Source organism: Macaca mulatta, chromosome 7, assembly GCF_049350105.2.
Source record: "Macaca mulatta isolate MMU2019108-1 chromosome 7, T2T-MMU8v2.0, whole genome shotgun sequence".
Classification (NCBI taxonomy): domain Eukaryota; kingdom Metazoa; phylum Chordata; class Mammalia; order Primates; family Cercopithecidae; genus Macaca; species Macaca mulatta.
The window spans coordinates 89,434,557-89,458,648 of record NC_133412.1 but is presented as its reverse complement, the minus strand read 5'-3'; the positions used below and the strand labels follow the sequence as shown (position 1 = coordinate 89,458,648).

The following is a 24,092-nucleotide window of genomic DNA, read 5'->3' as shown; positions in this document are numbered from 1 at the left end:
TGCAGTGAGCCAAGATCACGCCACTGCACTCCAGCCTAGGAAAAAAAAAAAAAGATATGTAACCACAATATAGGTATCAAAGCCAGGAATTTTATTTACTTATTTATTTATTTTTTAGACAGGTCTTGCTTGTCACCCAGGCTGGAGTGTAGTGGCGCAAACACAGCTCACTGCAGCCTCGCCCTCCCAGGTCAAGCAATCCTCCCGCTTCAGCCCTTTAAGTCACTGGGACTATAGGCGTGCACTGCCACACCCAGCCAATTTTTACATATTGTTTTCGCCACGTTGCCCAGGCTGGTTTCAAACTCCTGGGCTCAAGCAGTCCACCCGCTTCAGCCTCCCAAAGTGCTGGGATTACAGGCATGAACCACTTACTCCTGGCTTTTCAGGGAATTTTGAACATTGATCATATTCCATTTTGTCCATTGTCCCAATTAGGCCCTTTATGGCAATTCTTTTTCCTCCAATGCAGGATCCACTCCAGGATCATGTATTATAGTTAGTTGTCATAGCTCTTCTCTCCTTTAATCTAGAATAGTTTCTCATTCAGTCTGTTTCTTATGACATTGAAATTTTTGAAGAATATAAGGCAGCTGTTTTATAAACTGTTCCTTGGTTTGGGTTTGTCTGATGTTTCCTCATGAGTGAAGCATGCCAAGCTAGAATACTACAAAGGGATATTGTACCTTCTTGTGGTATTTCATTCAGAGGCACATGAAATCCATCTGTCCTTTTCTGGTGATATTAATTTTTATCACCCATGCATGGTGGTGTACAGTTTCTTCACTATATAGTAACTGTTTTTTCCCTTGCAGCTAATAAGCATCTTTAAAGACACATTTTAAGATTATGTAAATATCTTGCTTCTCACATAAATTTTCCCTCTGGGTTTAACACATCTATTGATGAATCTTTTCTGAACCAGTCATAACTGTGGTGGTTGTAAAATAATTATTTTCCATTCTACCATTTTATCCACACTTATCAGTTGGCATTCTGCTGTTAGGAATGTCCCTCTCTTTCCCTACCAAGTTATTTATTTGTTATTAGTATGTTTGCTTTTTTTTCATATAACAGTATATCTGGAAACCTTCATACTATGAACTTTATAGCAGTTCATAGAAATCTCCCTTACTTGTAGAGATGTATAATAATACATTTTATGTATGTACTGTGGGCTTTTTCCAAATAGTTTCCACTTTGGGGCATTTAGATAGGTTTTAATATTTTGAAATTATTTTTGTATTGTTGGAGTTGTATCTTCAGAGAAAATTCCTAGGCGTGGGACACTAGGCTGAAGGGAGTATATATTGGTAGTTTTATTTACTACAAAACTTAATTGGTAAGTTTGTCTTATTGGAATTCTACTACTGTATTGCCAAATTGCCTTTTAATTAAGCTTGTATCATTTGTATTTCCATTAGCAGTGTATGATAGTGCCAATTTCCCCACAACCTGTTTCAGCAAAGTACACTGTCAAGCTTTTGAGTTAATTCCAATTTGATGAGTGAGAAATGACGTCTCAGGATAGTTTTAATTTGCATTTATATTTTTTAAAAAGGAGTTGAACATCTTTTCATATGTTTAAGTGACTTTCATGTATTTTTTGTCAATTATCTTTTTTGTGAAATATTCCTATCATTTCACCATTTTTAAATAGAAGCTTTGGTTCAGTTTTCTTAACTGCTAGAAATCCTTTATCTCTTATACATATTGCCCCTTTATTTATGAGATATGTTGTAAATATTTTTACCCAATTTATTTTTTAAAATTTTGTTCATGGTGTTTTTTGAGAAAATTTGTATACCACAAAATTTACCCATTTAAAATGTACAATGTGGTGGTTTTATTATATTCACAGAGTTTTGTAACCATTACCACTATCTAATTCCAGAGTATTTTCAAGAAATTCCATACTCATTGGCAGTCATTCCTCCCTCTTCCCCCATATCCTGGCAACCATCAATTTATTTTCTATTTCTATGGATTTTTCTATTCTAGACATTCCATATAAACAGAATCATACAGTATATGGTCTTTTGTTTCTGACTTCTTTCATTTAGCATAATATGTCCAAGGTTCATCTATGTTTAGCATGTATCAGTTCTTCATTCCTTTTCATGGTGGAATAATATTCCATTATACAGATTCACCTCATTTTTTTATCCATTCATCAGTAGATGGACATTTGGGTTGCTTCCAGTTTTTGGCTATTATGAATAATACTGCTGTGAACATTCATATACAATTTTTTGTATGGACATATGTTTTTATTTCTCTTGGGTATAAGGCTACAAGTGGAATTGCTGAATCATATGGTAGCTCTACATTTAACTTTTCAAGGAACTACTGTGCTATTTTCCAAAGCAGCCTCACTATTTTACATTCCCACCAACAATTTATGAAAGTTCCAATATCTCCACATCCTCACCAAGACTTCTTAGTATCTGTCATTTTTAATTTCAGTCATTGTAGTGCGTATGAAGTGATACCTCATTGTGGCTTTTTATTAGAATTTCCCTAATGACTAATGATGTAGCACATCTTTTCATAAGCTTATTGGCCATTTGTATATCTTCCTGGGAGAAATGTCTATGGAAAATCTTTGCATATTTTTAATAGGGTTGTTTGTCTTTTTATTGTTGACTGATAATAGTTATTTACATATTCTGGATACTAGATACTAGAGCCTTATCTGTGAGGTGTTTCCCAATCTGTGGGTTGTCTTTTGACTTTTTTATAGTGTCCTTTGAAGCACAAAAGTTTTTCATTTTGATTGTCCAACTTGTCTATGGTTTTGTTTGTTTGTTTGTGTGGGTTTTTTGTTTGTTTGTTTGTTTGTTTTTTGCTTGTGCTTTTGGCATCACATCTCAGAAATCATTCCCTAATCCAAGGTCATGAAGGCTTACATCTATGTTTTCTTCTAAGAGTTTGTATAATTTTTAGCTCTTACACGTGGGTCTTTGATTCATTTTGAGTTAATTTTTATATATGGTGTGAGATATAGGGGTCCAACTTCCTTTTTTGAGGGAGTGTGGGGGGAAGTGGCTATCCCAATTGTCCTAGCACTATTTATTGAAAGGACTATTCTTTCACCATCAAATTATCTTGGGACCCTTGTCAAAATAAATTGGCCATAAATGTAAGGGTTTATTTCTAGATTCTCAATTCTGTCCATTGATCTATGTGTTTATCCTTATGCCAGTATCACATTGTCTTAATTAGTGTTGTTTTGTTGTAAGTTTTGAAATCAGTGCAAATCTCTAATTTTGTTCTTCTTTTTTAAGATTCTTTTGGCTATTCTGGATCCTTTGAATTTTTATGTGAATTTTAGGATCAGCTTGTCAATTTCTGCAAAAAAACAAAACAAAAAAACACCAGGATTTTGGTAGGGATTACATTGAATCTGTATCACAATTTGGGAAGTATTGACATCTTAACAATATTAAGTCTTTCAATCATTGAACATGGGATATCTATTTACTTAGCTCTTCTTTCATGTCATTCAACCATGTTTTGTAGTTTTTAGAGTATAAGCTTTGTACTTCTTTTGGTAAATTTATTCTAAGTATTTTATTATTTTTCATGCTATTACAAATGGAAGCATTTAAAATTTCATTTTCTGATTATTCATGTATAGAAATACATGGTTTTTTATGTTTATCATGTATCCTGCAACCTTGCTGAACTCATTTATTAGTGCTATTTCTGCTTTTGGCCACACAAGTTTTCTAAATGTGTTCAAATTTTCAACCTTTCCTGTGACCCTAAGTTAGAAGGATTTCCCTGTATCCAGGTTATAGTGGAATTCACTCATTTTTATAATACTTATGAAGTTCGATAGGTGACTTTTGCTGTTGTTTATTCTTGAGGTTAAAAAATATTAGAGAGTGTTTTAAAACTAATTGCAGATTATTAAACAAATACCTTGGTGAAATGAAAATAATACTGAATTTGAAGTAAAAAAAATCTGGGTTGGAGTTCAGACTATTCTGTTTATCAGCTGTTTGATTGTAGGCAAGTCATTTAGCTCCTTAAAAAAATAACCTACAAAATATTCCGTCCACTTCATAGAACTACTCAAAGGTTCAAAATGGAAAGTGCTTTGTGAACTATTAGGCCTTCTGCCAGTATAAGCTACTTTTATTTCTTAACAGTAATTATTAAACATTTTTCAATCCTTCTCTTTCCTTTAGGAGATTTACCTAAGATACAGAAAGGTGCAGTAAGGCCACAGCCCTCGAAGGGGACCCATGTATAAAAGCCGTTTATTAAGTATGCACAAAGAGGTTTTGTTATTTTTTCCCTGTTGTTTTTCACCCTTCATTCCTCTGGAGTGACAGAAATACCCAGAGAGAAAAGACCTTTTATTTCCTGTAAAATACAGAAAAGTTCCAAAGCATTTTAGGGATTAGCTCATTAAAATGGAGAAAAATAAACCAAGTCCTGGAGAGCCAACACAAAGAAGGCAGCAGTCCCAGGGTCTGATGAAAGAGCCGTCATCTACCTCATCCCTCCCTCTACCGCAGGGGTCCGGAAGAAAACACTGGAAATGTGATTGTTTCTGAAACTCCTCATGGCAGATTTTGGCAATAAAACCTTATTTTCCTATCCAAAAGAAAAATCACAGGGTTCTCCTTATGTGAGTGAGAGTATGTTTATGGGTGTGTATAAATTAACACACCCATAACAGTCCTAGCTTGGGTTGCTTTTTCCCATCTCTCACTTGAATTGCATATCCCTCTTTTCAGTTTCCAGGGTAGCTCTGCCAGTCAGGAGTTCCCAAATTTAGGGTATTTTGACTTGCAAAGTATAATGAAATCATTAAATTCATCAGTTGCTCAACTGACAGCTTTGGAGCCAGAAAATCTAGCTTTGGGTCTCAGCCTGGACAACTTACTGGCCTTGGTCAGGCCAGAGGTGATGGCTGCTGAGTGCTCCCACATGGCTCCTGGCAGGTGCAGAGTTCTCAGCTAATGGCAGTGCCTCTGATTGGCTCTTAGTAGTTGCTGTGCACTTGCTATAAATATGCAATCAATTTATTGTAAATAATCAGAATAATGCTATTTTTAATTTTAAACATTTCTGAAAATATTAATACTAGCCTTCTGTTTAGAATTAGGAAAGATGTAGAATGCAGTTATATTAGTCCATTCTCACACTGCTATAAGGAAATACCCAAGACTGGATAATTTATGAAGAAAAGAGGTTTAATTGACTCACAGTTTTGCATGACTGGGGAGGCCTCAGGAAACTTACAATCATGACAAAAGGCTCCTGTTCACAGAACAGCAGGAGAGAGAATGAGAGCCAGCAGGGGAAATGCCAGACACTTATAAAACCATCAGATCTCATGAGAACTCATTCACCATCATGAGAACAGCATGGGGGAAACCACTCCCACGATTTAATTACCTCCCACAGGTCCCTCCCATGACACGTAGGCATTGTGGGATTACAATGCAAGGTGAGATTTGGGTGGGGACACAAAGCCAAACCATATCATTTTGCCTGTGGCCTCTCCCGTATCTCATGTCTTCACATTTCAAAACATAGTCATGCCCTTCCAACAGTCCCCCAAAGTCTTAACTCATTCCAATGTTAACCCAAAAGTCCAAGTCCAAAGTCTCATCTGAGACAAGGCAAGTCCCCTCCACCTATGAGCCTGTAAAATCAAAAGCAAGTTAGTTACTTCCTAGATGCAGTGGGAGTATAGACATTGGGTAAATACACCCATTCCAAATGGGAGAAATTGGCTAAAACAAAGGGGCTACAGACCCCGTGCAAGTCCAAAATCCAATAAGGTAGTAATTAAACCTTAAAGTTCCAAAATGATCTCCTTTGACTCCATGTCTCACATCCAGGTCATACTCATGCAAGAGATGAGCTCCAGGGCCTTCAGCAGGGTATAGCCCCCCTCTTGGCTGCTTCCATGGGCTGGCATCAAGTGTCTGTGGCTTTTGCAGAGCACAGTGCAAGCTGTCAGTGGACCTACAATTCTGGGGTCTGGAGGACCGTGGCCCTTTTCTCACAGCTCCACTAGGCAGTGCCCAGTGGAGACTCTGTGTAGGGGCTTCCATCCCACATTTCCCTTCCACACTGCCCTAGCAGAGGTTCTCTGTGCATGCTTCGTCCCTGCAGCACACTTCTGCCTGGACACCCAGGCATTTCCATACATCTTCTGAAATCTAGGCAGAGGTTCCCAAACCTCAGTTCTTGACTTCTGTGTAGCCGCAGGCTCAACACCTCATGGAAGCTACCAAGGCTTGGGGCTTGCACCCTCTGAAGCCACACCCAAGCTGTACCTTGGCCCCTTCTAGCCATGGCTGGAGCAGAAAGCAAGGTACCAAGTCCCTAGGCTGCACACAGCAGGGGCGTCCTGGGCCCACAAAATCGTTTTTCCTACTATCTCAGGGCCTGTGATGAGGGGGGCTGCTGTGAAGGTCTCTGGCATGCCCTGGAGACATTTTCCCCATTGTCTTGGTGATTAACATTCAGCTCCTCGTTACTTATGCAAATTTCTGTAGACAGCTTGAATTTCTCCCCAGAAAATGGGTTTTTCTTTTCTACTGCATTGTCAGGCTGCAAATTTTCCAAACTTTATGCTCTGTTGCTTCTTGAATGCTTTGCTGCTTAGAAATTTCTTCCACCAGGCCAGGAGCAATGGCTCATGCCTGTAAATCCATAACTTTGGGAGGCCAAGGCAGGTGGATCACGAGGTCAAGAGATCAAGACCATCCTGGCCAACACGGTGAAGCCCCTTGTCTACTAAAAAAATATATATATGTACAAAAAGTTAGCCAGGCCTGGCAGCACGTGCCGGTAGTCCCAGCTACTCAGGAGGCTGAGGTAGGAGAATCGCTTGAACCCAGGAGGCGGAGGTTGCAGTGAACCGAGATTGCACCACTGCACTCCAGCCTGGGTGACAGAGCGAGACTGTCTCAAAAAAAAAAAAAAGAAAGAAAGAAATTTCTTCCACCAGATACCGAAAATCATTTCTCTCAAGTTAGTTCCACAGATCTCTAGGGCAGGGCCAAAAATCCACCAGTCTCTTTCCTAAAGCGTAGCAAGAATGACCTTTACTCCAGTTCCCAGCAAGTTCCTCATCTCCATCTGAGACCACCTCAGCCTGGACTTCACTGTCCTTATCACTATCAGCATTTTGGCCAAAGCCATTCCACAAGTCTTTAGGAGGTTCCAAACTTTTCCACATCTTCCTGTCTTCTGAGTTCTCCAAACTTTTCCAACCTCTGCCCATTACCCAGTTCCAAAGTCGCTTCCACATTCTCTGGTATCTTATAGCAATGCCCCGTTCTACTGGTACCAATTTACTGTATTAGTCCATTTTCATACTATTTCACTTATTGTTTCATATTGTTTCACTATAAAAATTTTCTAAGAATGACATCAATCCAAGTGCCACAATGGGGAAGATTACTGTTTGTTTGTTTTTTTTAAGTAATAACTACTTTTTCTAAAAATGATACATGCTCTTTGTTTTTTAAAAATCAAGCTATATAGGAAAGATCAAATATATGCCACCAGTCACCTCAGACCTCCTGGCCCAGAAATAGCCAGTATTGACACTTGCTAAACAATTTTTCTCTGCATATATACAGATGAGTATACATTAGGAGACAGAAGAGAAAAAGAGAAAGGAAGAAAGTGATAAATTTGACAGAGTAAAAATGAAAAGCTACTCTGTGATAATATATCATAAAGTCAAAACATAAATGTCAAAGAGAAGAAAATATAGAAGGAGTTCTTTAAAAATCTGGATAAAAAAGACAACTCAGTAGAAACATGCACAGGACAGGAACATACAGTTTACAGAAGAGGAAACATAAATGACCAATAACCATACAAAAATAATCCTCGGACTCACTCGTAATTAAAGAAATGCAATTTAGCTGTCTGGCCATTGTGGCTGGAGCCCAGTATGGGTCATAGGAGATGAAGCTAAGAGTGGCGCGTGGCTGGGTTATGATTGTGTGTGTGTGTGTGTGTGTGTGTGTGTGAGAGAGAGAGATTAATTTCTGGAACAATACAGGAAACTGATTAGCTGTAAGGCTGAGAATGGGGAGAAAAAGAGGGTGAGGCAGGTAGAAGGGGGAAGGAGTATTTTTAATTTCAATTGTTTATTCTTTTCCACCACTTAAAATTTTTGAAGATTATATGCAGGTAATACTCTTATCATTTAAAAATCTAATGAAGTTTTAAGAAAACACATACTTGCAACCAAACGAAGAAAATATAAGCCCTGAGGTATCTATTTTGTTGCTAATGCTTATACAGAGTAGTGCTTTTTCTCCCCAGCTCTTTGGAGGAGCTAAAATTGACAACTGGAGAGCTGCCACTGAGGACTTTCTCTGACTATTAAAAGAAACTAGCTTAGTCCAGGGCCCTCAGAACTCAGTTTTCCAATGCTCTCTGCTCCCAGTGACTTCCTGTTCATCTAATCCCCCAGGGATTCCCAGCTCCATCTTTTTCTTAGCCAAGGTTCACCAGCTGCCCCAGCCTCCAAGGTGTGTGTAGCCACGAAAGGCTTCCCTGCTGGGCAGAGATGGGAGAGGGAAGGAAATGGCAACCTGGGGCTGCAATGTGACCCTGTCTTGCGTAAGGGTGTCAGCTCAAATTTGAAGAGTGAAATGACCAGTTTTGGCAGGATGAGAAGGAAAGCTATGCAGCTTCACAACTAGTCAGTTATAAAAGAAACAGCAAGCTCACACCTCCAATGACAAGTGGACTTGAACTTCTGTTGAATTAAGGCACAAACTTGAAACCAAGCAGACTCATAGACTCTTGGTGGACGGCACCATAACATCTTCTCTAACCACCATCTGCTGCTTTTCTCTCCTTTATGGCATCCCTCTAAAGCATTTAGAAGCTGCTAAGGCATCCACATGTTAGCACCTCACTCTTCCATCTAGGCAGCCCAGTGCAGTTCTAGACAGTCTACTCTTTCACAACCTCTTTCTCTGACCATTAAATAGCTCTTCATTACATTGATTAGAAAATCATCTTTCTGTAACTTCTACCCTCTCAATAACCAAGTGTTAGACTAGAAAAGTATGCAGTTGGGAATTATAGGCCTTAGTCTGAATCTCTGTTCTGCCACTGACCCACAATGTGACCTTCAACCAGTAGCCTAATATCCTGGAGGCTTAATTTCCCCTTCTGTAAATTGGGCTGTTCACATCACTTTCAATGGTCATTTTGAGACTGAGTGAACCTGTGAGTGGTAAACTTCACTTAGTACCACACATGGCAGAAGAAGATGCTGAATCGGTGTCAGTTCCTTCCTTCCCTGTGTCCCTCCATTGCTCGCCCTCAGCTGTACAAAGAGATCCTGGCTGTGACTAAGTTGAAGAATTCTATTGTCTCCTCCCTGAGTGTTCTCATCTCCAGAGTAAACACATCCAGGCTAAGTCCACAAATGTACCTTGATCTTCTTGTGTACTTACTCTCTACTTTGCTGTAGGAGAGATTTTGCTCTGTCACTGAACCCCTAATTATTGCTGAGTGGGGGGAAAATATATTTCCCTCACCCCCAAGACCCACCCCATCCCCAAGAGCTGGGATTCTACACTCAGACTCCTCCCAGGGTTTGAAGTTGAGTGTTCAGATGATGGGGTCTGCCTGCAGAAATAGAAGTATCTCTCATCCTTTTCACTAGTCATCAAGCTTTCTCTTTAGGAAATATTACACATTTTACAAATCCAAGGGGACAGGCCCAGTTAGATAAAAGTCTGCCAGTTCTGGCTCTGGCTGCATCTATTGACAGCTTGATTGGCACTGAGGAATCTGTGGTTTCCCCCAAACACACACACAAGGCACCAGGATGGAACAGCTGCTCTGTGCCTTGGCAGGGGTTGAGGTCCTTGGTCTTGTGGATGAGTTTGTTTGTTTTTTCTTAATTAATGACCTTGTTCAATGTGGGATATTAGAGGTTTTTTGTTTGTTTTTAACCCAGTCCAACATGCCAGCACCCCAAGGGATTTGGGGATATTAAACATTCCTCCTCAGCTTCAAGATGACAGTTGATAAATGTAACCATAAGATACTAAAAAGAACAAAGGACATGAGGGGAAATGGAAGCCCTGGGGAGATTAATAAATCATGAGGAGAAGGAGTGAGTGTGGTCAAACTATGGAGCCCCCGCGAGGCCCATTACTTGATCTCTTGCAAAAATCCAGGAGATGCAAGCAGGATGCCTATAATTCTGTTAACTGTGATTCCTAGTCCTTAAATGCTCTCAGATGCATGTAACAGGGTATTTATATTCCCTTAGCAAATGAAGCATTGTTCGCAATTGTGAACAATGGTTGAGTTTGGAAAGACAGTGTAGTCTAATCACTAGCTTTGTCAACATCCTTTGTACTCACTCCCTAAGGAAGCCTTACTGCCCAGCATGTGCTGTGGTTCTCAATCTGTGTCACCCTGAGCCCTCATGTTCCATGGAGGTTCTGGGGCAGCCAGCTGGGAGCAGGTAGTCAGACTTCCAGGCCCCATCCACCTACTTCTGTGAGAGCAGCTGTTCTACTCTTTCCTGCTGTGTATATTAGAGAACCACAGAAGATTTTGTTTGGGTTCTTCTGCCCCAAAAAAGAAACTTGAAAATCAATGGTGCCATGATGTTTGCCTCCTTTTACAAGTTGCTTCTTTCACTCAGTGGTATGTTTTTGAAATATAACCATGTTAACATATGTAGATGGAGTTCAATCAAGAACTTGTAGAATAAACCACAATATGTTCATTCCCCTGCTGATAGATATTTAGGTGGTTCCCCATTTTTTACCATCTCAATTAATGCATCAGTGGAGGGCATTTTCAACACAGGCAATGGGCGGTGCCCATTACGCTGAAGAAGAAGGGAAGGACAGCAGGAGGGGTGGATGACTAGTGAGAATGTCAGGGGGCAGTGGAGTAGATGTGCATGGATGCAGCAGATCCAGGGCCTCCCAAGAGTCAAAATGGGTCTGTGAGCTGGAGGATCCAGTGGTAGCACAGAGTGGGCGATGATGAGGTCTGGAGTGTGACCCGGGGACTGGGCAGCTGAGAGTAACGAGGAAAGTAAGTCTGTTAGAAACCTGAGAGGCCAAGGTGTTAGCTGGGTCGTTTGCTGGACATTTCCATTTGGTCCTTCAGCTACACTCTGCATCCTTCGCAGCCCTATTCTGTGCCCCAGAGGCTGACCTTTAATTACCATCTCAGTGCCCTTTCCCTCAGACTGAGAGGTACACAGCCTGGACCAGGGACGACATGGAGACAGAGCATCCATTCCTCCAGCCCCTCCCTTCAAGGTCCCTGCAGGTCGGCTGCGTCTCTACTGAAACTCACTGCTCATTTCCCTACAATTCTTCTTTCTGGGTATAGCAAATGCCCCCGGCACCTTGTCTTGGGACCCAACACACTCACCTTGGATTTCCTCCATGCCAGGAATCATTTTATTGACCTCTTTTCCTCTATTAACCTGTTTACATGTGCCATCTCTTTCTTGCCTGATTGAGTACAGGCCAATCTCATGGATACTGAAATCTTGGGAAATGATGACAAGAGTAAGGGTAGATAGGAAGTTAGTTAGCTGGGTGCAAAAACCTAATGAGGGGTGGTGTCTGTAAATCTGCATAAAATGCAAACTATCCTACATTTTTGTAGTTCACATGTGAGCGCCTTTAAAACTAAAATTCCTGCCTAATTTTTAGGGGGAATTCCTAGTGTTAGCACAATATCTGGCATGTAGAAAGCATTTAAAAATGAAAATAAGTTGAATTGAATAGGAATGAATTAAATTAAATAGAATTAAATTGAATTTTACTGAATAAATGAGATGCTAATTTTGCTCATTTTAGACATCATGGGTGCCCCCATCAAATCCCCTTCCCTCTAGCTTATGGTTTTTAAAAGCTTCATGAACATCAAATAAATTACATTAGGGATTGAGTTTCTGAAGTGAATAATGAATAATAAATGTTTGCTTATGTTAGCATCTCATGTAGAAAAATATTTAAGTCATGAAAATTTTGTGATAAATTCAAATCCCTTTAAGCTTTCAGGACCCACTTTCTTTTTTTATTTTTTGAGACAGTCTTGCTCTGTCACCCAAGCTGGAGTGCAGTACACGATCACTGCTCACTGCAATCTTGATCTCCCAGGATCAAGTGATCTTCCCACCTCAGCGTCCTGCGTAGCTGGGACTACAGGTGTATGGCACCACCCCTGGCTAATTTTTTTTTTTATTTTTTAGTAGAGACAGGGTCTCACTATGTTGCCCAGGCTAGTCTCAAACTCCTGAGCTCAAGTGATCCTCCTGCCTCAGCCTCCCAAGGTGCTGAGATAGGCATGAGCCAGTGCACCCAGCCTGACTCACTTTCTTGATATTGTGTGTATTTTGCTCTTGGAAAACTTTGCTTTCTGTCTCCATGGCAAAAAAACAACTTACAGTGGTTTCAGAACACGTAATTATTCATTTGAAAATAATTTTGTTAGATACATATCTATTAACATTTTCTTGAATTTATAATACTGAATAGGAAGAAACAAAATATAAAATCTTTCTTGTTTTAGTTTTAATCTAAAATACTATATGTCTTTGCATCATATGAGTTAAAGCTTTTCTGGCATTACACAGTGATTGTTCTCTTCAAATAACAGATCGTAGAGATAGTAGGGGAAAAACAAAGTAAACATGGCTCAATTTGCATTTGGTATTCTTTTGGAGGGGGTGAGTATTTCCTCTCTTTTTTCCTTTCTCCAAACACTACACAAGTAATAATTTGACTCTATCCCTGTGGCTCCTATTGTCTATACATACATGAAGTTGAATTTCATAGTGCCCGTTATTTGAAAAACATTTCAAGTCAGAGCTTAAGACTGGGCCTTTCATGCCAAATCAAGGACAGTGGCTAATTTGGGGTTGCCAAAATCACATATTCAATTTATATTAGATAATAAGAAAAGTTGCTTTAAAGCAAAGGGTATTGTTGGCACTTATGAATAAGAAATTCTGATTATTCTAATACAGCAATAAAAATTATTACCTACAATCTTATTTTGGAGTAGCCCCATCATAAAAAGTCCGGAGCCAGTAGCTCGGCAGGTTTTAGCATGTGACAAGTAAGGTGACAGTCTAGAGTCGAAGATTCTATCTCCACCCTGATTATAGTCTCAGAAATGTATTCAGCTGGTCATAAGAGGAGGAAGGACTGCATGGTCCAGACTAGAATGCTCAACTGGGATGACTCGATCTCCTGTGCCAGCTCCCGTGGATGAATCACAGCTCCTGAGGACTGAATCGGGGTTCCCTGGGGAGTGTGCTGGCATCAGTTAGTGATGTCTCCCACCACTGGCTAGGATCGGAGGAATGGCAGCACTCAGGACATGATAGAAACAGCAGAATTTGAAGTTAGAGGATCAGGGTCAGACTCTTCTCTCTATCTCTTATTAGCTGTGAGATATCGTACTCACCCATTCAGCAATCTTAGTTTTGTCATGTATAAAATGATGATAACAATTATCAAGAAAATTAAAATTGGTATCACAAATAAAAAAGAATTAAAGTGCAGCTTACATCTTATGAATTGCTAGTGTATTTTGCCTATCCCAACCTAGTGTTTTCCTTTTTTAAACTCATAGCATTTTATCTCTTTGTGTATATGTGTGTGTGTGACAGGGTCTTGCTCTGTCACCCAGGCTGAAGTGCAGTGGCATAATCATACCTCATTGCAGCCTCAACCTCCTGGGCTCAAAGCAATTCACCCACTTTAGCCCTCCCAAGTAGCTGGGACTACAGGCACATGACACCATACCCGGCTAATTTTTGTATTTTTTGTAGAGACAGGGTTTCACCATGTTGCCCAGGCTGATCTTAAACTCCTGAGCTCTAGCTATCTACCAGCCTCAGCCCCCCAAAGTGCTGGGAGTACAGTTGTGAGCCACCATGCCTGGCCTACTCATGGCATTTTAGTATTCTGTCACTCTTTTGGCAATTAATTGTGAACTACCTACTGACTCACATTAGTGTATTATCTTACTTCACCATATTTTATTTTTTGTACTGCCCACACTTTCTAGCCCATGCCTGTCCTATAGTAGGCGATCCTAAGTATGAATGAATGTAAACAAGTTACTAATAGTATTTTAAAACTCAAATGCTGACAGGGAGATGAGTAGTTACTTTTTATTTGAAAGCATGTATTTTTCATGTTATTTGAAAGGATTATTGTGATTTTATGTTCATAAGATCATAGTTTTTTGTTTGTTGTTTAAAAACTATTTTTTTTTTTTTGAGATGGAGTCTCTGTCACCCAGGCTGGAGTGCAGTGGTGCAATCCCGGCTCACTGCAACCTCCACCTCCCAGGTTCAAGCGATTCTTGTGCCTCAGCCTTCCAAATAGCTGGGACTATAGGCATGCACCACCACACGCGGCTAATTTTTATATTTTTAGTAGAGATGGGGTTTCACCATATTGGCCAAGCTGGTCGTGAACTCCTGACCTCAAGTGATCCAGCCACCTTGGCCTCCCAGAGTGCTGGGATTACAGACATGAGCGACCATGCCTGGGCAAAAACATTTTAGTGGACTTTATTTTCAAGGAACTGAGCTGCTTTCTGTGCTTGGGCAACTCCCCTGAGCGAGTTTGTAGAGGGTGCAGGCAAATGGGCTTGGTGGCACAGGCACAAAGAAGAAGTCTGTATTTCTGTGGGGAGACTGCTGACACCCATGGATAGGTCCCACTTTTGGGGCTGACTGGTAGGCAGGGCACGGGACTTGTCCGCTTTCTCTGCACAGCATTGACACCTTCTATCCATCTCTTTACTTCTTGTAACTCCCTCTTCCTCTTTGCTGACACTGACTCAAAGGATCATAGACGTTTAATGATTTGCTTAGTGACAGGCCCTGGCCATAGCACTGAGCCATCTGGATTCATTGTTCAGTGTTCCCTCCACTACTCAGTCCTTTTAAAATCCAGCTCTCCTGCAAGTTGATTTCACTTCCACATAAATCATTTCTTCTAGCTTGCTGGAAAGTTCCTTGGCTTTCTGCTTATCTCTGCAAGGACAGTTAGTTCCCTGTTGCTGCTGCCAAGTATGTAAACAACATGTTTCTTCTTTCTGTGGTGACAGGCACATCTCATCATCCTGAGTAGAAGCCCCTCTCAAGTGGAGGCAGCAGACTCCGCACACATCGTCGCCCACGCTGCTGTCGCTTCAGGGAGACACGAGCACCATGGTGAGAAGAATCCTTTTCTCCTCCTGTCTCACAGGCACCTGGGTCTATAAAGGAGCTGTCTTCTAGATGGGTTAACAGGTGAACAGAGCTGCGACACAGGCCTGTTTTATCTGATCATCTGCAGCTATGCTACTCTGCTGCTTTCCTCAGAGTCCTTTGGTTTCTCTCCCCTTCTAGCCTTCTTCTAATCTATTATTCTGAAATACAGCTAATCTCTATGCAAACGTGGCTGTTAAGAGCCCCAGAGCATCTGTACTGGGCTTACAGGGAAATCTGCTCTGCTTTCAGAGGTGATCTATTTTTAAAGATTGTTGTGGCAACAGCTTTGGCCTCTGGGCCAGCCGGCCTCCAGACACTGTCAGGGCTGAACTTTCCATCAGGATGAACTTACACGGCTTCAGGATTCCAAAAGGAAGTTGCCATTTATGGCTCATATGGTTTTTCTTGTCCCCGCATAATAGGTAGAGCATCAAGCTTAAGGAATTGTTTAATCCACCATCCTGGGCTCAGAGCACACAGAGCATACAATGTGCCTCCATTGGCAGAAAACACATAGTACTAATGATTTTTTTTTGGTCATAATATTCAGAAATGGAGTACAATTCATAAAGAAAACCTAGGGGTGTATTCCAAGATATCAAATAAAAATAATTACGTACTGAATAAAATAAGGTCCACTGTGCCCAAAAGCATAAAATCAACATCTGGAAGGCATGGGGTTGATTCAGGAAGCAGAAGTTACGCTAAAATGAGGCCAGCACATGGGAGAAGGTGAAGGGAAAGCTTCAATGAGCAACCTGGTCCAAAAAGATCCATGGGCCAGGCAGGGAGCTTCAGTCCCCAGAGGAACTGATGAAGGGGGCATCGGCGTTTATCCATCTGTCCATCACACCTTGCAGATCTCTCATTCTGACCTGCTAGAGCTTGAAGCACCTTTTTAGATCTGGAGGAGCCTGTGTAAGGATGGAGAGAGGAGACAAGTGACCTTTCTTGTCCCCGCTCCTAGAACATTCCACACTAACCATCAGGTTTGCTTGTTGGTGCCTAAAATTCATGTAATAGGAGGAAAGTACTTTCTATTCCATACCTATTAATAAAACACTTAAAATACATGTTTGATGGAAACTCCTAGAATAGCAAGTCACAAATCTAAATGTCTACAGGAACCAAGCAAGCAATGTGAGTGAAGCAGGTGGTTATCAGAAACTAGCAGCAGCAGCAAGCATAGTTATAAATGGCAGCTAACTGATCGCTATAGTATGAGAGAGACAAAACAGAGTGGTGAGGACTGTGGCAAACTAAAACCCATACCTGCTACTTAGCTCCAGCCCCTGGCAGCCATGTGGAAGGGAGGCTTATATTAGCAGAGCTCCTTTTTTAAGAGAAGGTAGAAATTTGGAGTTTTATTGGAGAATCTTCAATTTTTTTTTAATTATTTTTTATGTTTTTAGAGACAGGGTCTCACTCTGTCACCCAGGCTGGAGTGCAGTGGCGCAATTATAGCCACAGCAGCCTCAAACTCCTGTGCTCAAGTAGTCTTCCTGCCTCAGCCTCCCAAGTAGGTGGGACTACAGGCACACACTGCTTGCACCCAGCTAATTTAAAATTTTTTTTTTAGAGACAGAGTCTTGCCCAGGATGGTCTCGAATTCCTGGCCCTAGGCTACCCTCCCATCTTGGCTTCCCAAAACTCTGGGATAACAAGCATGAGCCACCACAGACCCAGCCCAATTTTTAACTGATGGTAACTAACTGAAATATGTTTAAGACTCTGAGTAAGTCAAAACAAGTGTGAAGGCTGGATCCGTGACTTTTGACCTGGAAAGCAAGAGTGTCAGATTGCTGTCAGATCTTTCCTGTTTTCCGTGGGGGTGTAAACTGGCAGAGTAAGGGGAGGTGGGTCCATTCCTGAATGAATACCAAACAGAGAGGAGGCTAAGGCCAAAAGACCATCTTTTTGCCTAGAGGGATTCTGGTTTCCAGCACTTGACCCAGTGCTCAGTGTACTCACTGCAGGTATGAATTGAGTGGGACCTAGTGAATCTGTGCCCTAGAATGCTATTGTCCCATAGCTGTGAAGTTAGGCCACTCTGCTTTGCGTGACTTACAGAATCAGAGGCAATCCAATTTTAGTTATATATATATATATATATATATTTTTTTTTTTTTTTTTTTGAGGCGGAGTCTCACTCTGTCGCCCAGGCTGGAGTGCAGTGGTGCGATCTCGGCTCACTGCAAGCTCCGCCTCCCGGGTTCCCGCCATTCTCCTGCCTCAGCCTCCCGAGTAGCTGGGACTACAGGCGCCGCCACCACGCCCGGCTAATTTTTTTGTATTTTTAGTGGAGACGGGGTTTCATTGTGTTAGCCAGGATGGTCTCGATCTCCTGACCTCGTGATCCGCCCGTCTCGGCCTCCCAAAGTGCTGGGATTACAGGCTTGAGCCACCGCGCCCGGCTAGTTATATATTTTTTAAAAGTTTTCCAGTCTAACTATAGCACACTATTGCCTTCTCTTAATTTGAAAATGATAATAATACCTATTTGATACAGATAATAAATATATGATAATTAAATGACCTCACACAGTTATAATATTAATAGCTACTGCTTATATATGGCATACCAGCAACGGTTCTCACCGCATTACATTTATTAATTCAGAAATCCTTGCAACTCGATGAGATAGGTACAATTATCCCCATTTGTTGGATGGAGAAATTGAGGCACCCAGAGATTAGGTAATTTTTCCAAGGACCCATAAGCAGTGAGTGGTAAAGATATGAACCCAGGCAGCCAACCACCCCAGAGGCTCTTTACGCCATGTCACATTATAGGGTCTGGCACTGCACATGTCTCCTCCATCCTTAGGCCCACCAAAGAATCCGTGAAGTGTGGGGCAGAAAAGGGACACAGCAAGAATGAAGGCAGCCCAGAGAGAAGGGTTTGGAGTGCCAATGGGAAGGCCTGGGGCCCAGGAACATGTGGAGAATCTCAGCTCCAACCTGCAGCAGCTGAGGGCATTTGGTGACGTGCACCCAGAAAGCTCACTTGGCAGTCAGAATTGAAATATGTGAGGAACCAGTTTGGGAGGCCAAGATGGGTGGATCACATGAGGTCAGGAGTTCGAGACCAGCCTGGCCAGCATGATGAAACCCCATCTCTCCTAAAAAATACAAAAATTAGCCGGTTGTGGTGGCGCACACCTATAGTCCCAGCTAGTCAGGAGGCTGAGGCACGAGAGTCACTTGAACCTGGGAGGCAAAGGTTATACAGTGAGCCAAGATTGTGCCACTGCACTCCGGCCTGGGCAACACAGCAATACTCTATCTCCAAAAAAAAAAAAAAAAATGTGAGAAACATAAAGGAGATGGGAAAGAAGACAACTTCTCCCAGGCACAAGGAGTTGGGACTGATAGTTTTACAAATTGGGAAAGGGGGTGGCTTCTGCATTAGGCCTGGAGGACTGGTTACTTGAAGCAGAAGCAAAAGATGACTAAGAGGCTGGGCCCAGTGACTCACACCTGTAATCCCAGCACTTTGGGAGGCTGAGGTGGGTGGATCACGAGGTCAAGAGATAGAGACCATCCTGGCCAACATGGTGAAACCCTGTCTCTACTAAAAATACAAAAAAAATTAGCTGGGCGTTGTGGTGCACACCTGTAGTCCCAGCTACTCAGGAGGCTGAGGCAGGAGAATCACTTGAACTCTGGAGGCAGAGGTTGCAGCGAGCCGAGATTGTACCACTGCGCTCCGACCTGGCGACAGAGCGAGACTCAGTCTCAAAAAAAAAAAAGATGAAGAGACTCAGGAGCAAGCAAGAATCATAATAATGACAGCAACAATGACAGTAACAACCATAGCAGCAGCACTTGGGCGCCTCTTGTATACAGGTGCTGGTACTTCCACAGACATGCTCATTGAATCCTTTTAACAACCCTTGGAGGCAGGACAGAGGAGGCAGCACACTGCCACCTCTTCGTACCAGAAAGTACCATGAATTCGAGGGACCTACTGTTTCTACTCTTTGCTCTACCCCAAAAGGACCAAGTCCCCATCAGTCTGTATGGTGCTCCTAGGCAGGCCCTTGTCAGATTCAGTACTTATCAACCAGAAGACACTTGAACTGTTTATCACCCTGATGCTGTTAGGAAATAAGCTTACTGAGGCCTTAAAGGTGAGTAAATGCTAAATGAGGAGCCAGGGCAGAGAAGCAGTGAGCTAGAAATAAATGCTGATTGTCCTGCAGCAACATGAAGTCCTGGAACAGGTGCAAAAAGAAGCATAAACCTTTGCCCCTAAGGCCTCAAACAAATCACCTAAATGGGCAAATCAGAAACAAAAAAAGCAAGAAGAACTCTCAAACTATTCCTACTCCATGAACATAGTTTAAAAACTGCTGCCATTGAAATCCTTGCACCCATAGTGGCAGATGTGGGAAAGGCTGGAAAAGAGCTCACCAGGCCAGCACGTGTTGCACGTGTGGGGAATCAGCTTCCCTCTGGAAGCAGAAATGCAACAGGCACCACCCAGCCAGGGGCTGCAGCAGGAGCACGGGTGGGTACATTCCCACTGTCTTTTATGTCACCTCTCTGCTGTCCCCTCACGTGGCCATTGCCCCCACAGCAGGAATGAAAGAAATCCACTGCAGCCTAGGTTTCTCCAGGCCTCTGCTGCCTCCACCAGGGAGAAATAAGAGAAGGCAATTTGCAACTTATCTTTGTGTAACAACTAAGGGGCAACCAAATCCCTTACAGCTCTCAACAGCACAGGACTTTCTGACCTGGACGTTGGTCACTTCTAATTCAGAAGTCCTGGCTGGATCCCAGGAGCAAATCTGCATGTTCCACCCAGCACCAAGGGGGAATCTTAGCTCTGCTCTCCTGTGCTTAAACCTGTTTGTACCGAGTACAAAGACTTTTGGGGGGTTGGTTTTGGTTTTGATTTTTGAAGAAAATAATTATTAATGAGAAAAATTTCTCCTTTGAGGATTCTCTGTAGCCTGCCTGCTTGCGTGCGGAATGCCCATTGAAGGCATTGCCCTCTAACTAACAAAACGCCAGTGGCCAAGGAGCAAGTGTTTCAGTCTCGACGCACAAGCTAATCCTTTTGCTCTGTGCCTTCCCTGTATTCCTTATGCAGACAAAACTGCCCAAGAAGTCACGAAGGCTTGTGATCGCATAAAGATTCCCAATTCAGGCTCCTGGAATGTCACGAACCTGAGCCTGGCCAGCTTCCCAGAGCAGCCATAGACAAACTTGGTATTAACAGCTTTCCCAACCCTGCTAAGTGTTCAAGGCATTGGCTTTGTGTTTATAACTCATCTCCTAAAGGATATTAAAATGAAATGGTTCAAAGCCAAGAACATTTCAGCATCAGCCTTTGAGAGGCAGAGCCTGCTGAGTGCAGACGGCCTTGTTTGGAAGTAGCCCCATCTGCGGCCTGGGCTCTTGCAGGCTGGGGAGTTCTGCAGTGTCCAGTGACAGCAGATGGAATGGGCTCTGTCCGGTTAGAGCTTAGGGGGAAGGGGCTGACTAAGTGGATTCCTAAGATATAATTTCCTATGCACGAATATGTATATCCCCCCCGCCCCCACTGGTCCTAGCCTTTAGCCACATTTTACACAGTAGACTAGAAAAATGTCAGTATCAGGAGCTGGGCACTGCATCTCACCCAGGTCTCCTCTTTTTTACCTTACACGACCCTCCCTTTTCTCAACTCTTCCCCTGTGGCCTGCCTTCTCAGCTTGCCCAGTGCTGGGCCCTCCCGCCTCGCTGCTCACTGGATTACTGATGCTCCCTGGGCCCCGTGTGTTCCAGAGAGACCAGAAATCAGGGATCCCCGGTGTACACAGGCCCTAGGTCTTGTGGGCCCCTGACAGGTAACATGGACACCTGGGAGCAGCCACAGTGAGGTGTCCTTTACCTTCCCATGCTCTTCTTAGCTGTCCCTGCTGCCTCTCATGATGCCTCCAACCTGAGCCTCCAAGCGGGGCCTGGTGGTACAGTCAAGTGAGAGTAAGCCATGGCTGGCCACGCCCCAGCTGCCTCTGTCCCTTCAGACTTCCCACTCCTCTGGTCCCCTGTGCGCTCTGAGAGAAACTTCCTCTATTGCTTCTCAGGGCCCATTTTTACAAAATGCCCAACCAGCCTGAGTTTGGCCTTGCCTTTGAGCTCCCCAAGCAGCACATGTGGCATCCATCCCTGCTCTGTGCCCCACAGGGAGCGAGGGAGAAAGGGGAAGTGAGGGTGCAGTGGAGTGAGGCTGAGGCCCAGAGAAGGAAAGAGATGCCCCGTACTCTGTTTTCACTGGCATCAGGAGGATCCCTTCTCAGAAACTTCTGGAAGTCACTCTAGAGTAGTCACATCTAGGGGATTAGGGTCCAGGGTCATTCAGCAAGTTAGAGGCCAAGCAAGGCCTAGAATGGACCCCGGGTGCCACCCACTTACCACACTCCAGACCCACAGAGGGAGTTGCCCCACCCCTACCCCCACCCCCACCCCCACCCCCACCCCCACCCCCGCTGAGGGTGCAGGGCTCTGAGCAGCCCTAAAGGACAGGCAGGTAGGGGCTACAGGGCTTGGCAGCCCTTGGGGCCAGCGGAGGAGAAGAGGAGGCCTGTTCCCCACCCAGGTTTATGCTATTGGCCCCTCTAGCTAGGGTAGAGCTGAAACCTCATCAAGCTTGCTCACCAGCTGCTGTCCCTTCATTGTGTCTGAGAGCAAAGCCTGTCCCTTCATTTCTCTCCTGGGGAGGCTGAAGTGCATGAGCAACATGGTGACCACGTTCCTGAGGTTCGGGTTTTTCACTTCTGGGCTGCTTTGTAATTTGTGTTCAGAACTTCTTAGAGAAGCCTATGTAACTTCTACCCTGACTCAGCTTCAAAAAGGATTTTTAAGATAGCTGACGGAAAATGCATCTACATCACCAAGACAAGTGACAGGAACTTGAGGTTGCTGGAAGCCTTCACTACATGGTGGCCCCAAGTTATGGTGGCGGAGGGGGCTGGTCACTTTCCTGGTGGTGAGGACACTTAAGGCAGGCAGATCCCAATGGTGACCAGGCCGTGTGTGGGCACGCTGCATATTTATACCCTGCGAGCCGCACGTGGTCTGCTGCCATTGGATCACTTCACTTTATGGATGCACACCTGTCCCTAGAGATGGCCACAGACTTCCTCGTATCACATAGCTAGTGAGCAGCAGCCCTGAAGCCATGTCACAGGCCCCTGTCTATGGCACTGTGAAAGTGTTCCTCATGAAGAGGGTCTCCTGTGGGGACCGCTGAAGGCTCTGGGGTGAGGAAAGAGTCTCTTCCAGGCTTTGTGTGTTCTCAGGCTTCCCGTGTGGCCTCCACAGGCTAGCAGCCTCGAACAGCAGCCCCCAGCAGGGTCTAAGTAGCTTCAGTGTGTTCGTTTCCTGGGTGAGGGAGCTCTTCTGGGTTAGCGCCAGGCTAAGATTTGGGACTTTCCATTTTTAAACTCCCTGGGGTCCTTAAAGCCTTTACGGTTGGTACAGAGTAGGGACTATTTCCTAAGACTGCTACAAAAGACAGTCGTCACATTGTACACAGAGGCTTCCCTCTTAATGAAAACTGTCCTTACTGTTCCAACTCCTGCCTTAGGACAGCCACAGGGAAATGAACGCAGGGTTACTGGAATTTATTTTAATTAAAAGCCTCCTGGCCTCCCCGGCAGTGGGCAACATTGCAGTCCTGCATTCCTCTTGCTCTTGGGATGAAGCCTTGTTTTCTGTTGCCTGTATATGAACATCTCTACACAGAATCTTTCAGGGTCTTTTGGAATGACGTGGCTCCAAGTCCTCAGACAGAGCCATCTGCAGAGACGTCAAACCACCCTGCCCGCCGAGCCACACCTTCTCCCTGCTGTAACTCACCGCCAACCTAAACATTCTGTTAGAGTGGAAATAGAAGATTCACGGCCTTGGAACACCTGTGCCATTAGGGCTCAGATTTACAGGCTAAGTCATGCTCCTGTGTTTTAGAAAATGACCTCAGCTTCTGCCCAGGCCTTCGGCATCAGATTGCAGAGGATTCTAGAAGTGGTTTTTAAAGGTAGGGATGGACTTGTGTGAGAGTGCTGAAACTGCTGGCTCTTAGTGAACCCACACCCTGTTTCAGGGCACAAGGTTCAGGCCAGGAGGTGGCAGCCACTCTAAGGGGCTATGACTTCCTATCCCTCTGGAAATCCTGTTGTCACTTGTCCCAGGTGGAGATAGACTGGGATGTCCATTGCCAGGAGAATAAACTGCTTCTCAGGAAGTGACCCCTTTGCTGTAGTTGTAGGACTCAATTTGCCCTCCCCTAAAAGACTGCTTATGTGGATTTAGTTCTCAAAGTTAATTTGGAGGTGAGGGGGTTGGGGGAAATACATCAGGATCTTGCAATAAAGGAGCTTTCTTGTATCCCAGATAAAGATAAAAGTGGTTTGAAATCTATAGACAGGGAGGGTGCCCACGTGGATGCACTAGACCTTCCTCTGTTCCTCAGCTCTAGACCATTTTAATATACAGGGGTCCTAACCTGAGTTCACAGATGCCTCATGTGTGGTTGGCTTGCATGTGACAACATCTGTTTGGGAACCCTCTATCTGGCCTTATCCCCCTGTGACTAGAGACCTACCAGGAACAAAAATGGGAAAAGCACAAAACCTTAGAGAAGCTAAGGATTTGAAGGAAGAGAGCAGCGACTTGAGGAGGCGGTCCCCAGAGGGCAGATTCCCAGGCAGGGCCCATCTCTGTCTGCCCACCACAACGCCTGGCCTTCTGTCACTTCAGCAGCCACATTGCCTTCACGTAAGGAATACACTCCTTCCGCACTCTCCTCTCTTCGTTCCTCCCTTGCACC

General features: G+C 43.6%; 1 protein-coding gene across 7 annotated transcripts in view; it reads left to right on the top strand.

The window, feature by feature from the left end:
• TTC23 (tetratricopeptide repeat domain 23) overlaps positions 1-24,092 on the top strand; it is a 107,323-nt gene that overhangs the window by 53,139 nt on the left and 30,092 nt on the right. For all 7 annotated transcript variants that reach the window (XM_077938132.1, XM_015143125.3, XM_015143120.3 and 4 more), the window contains 1 exon segment: positions 15,127-15,232. In XM_077938132.1, the coding sequence (XP_077794258.1) occupies positions 15,127-15,232 (106 nt within the window).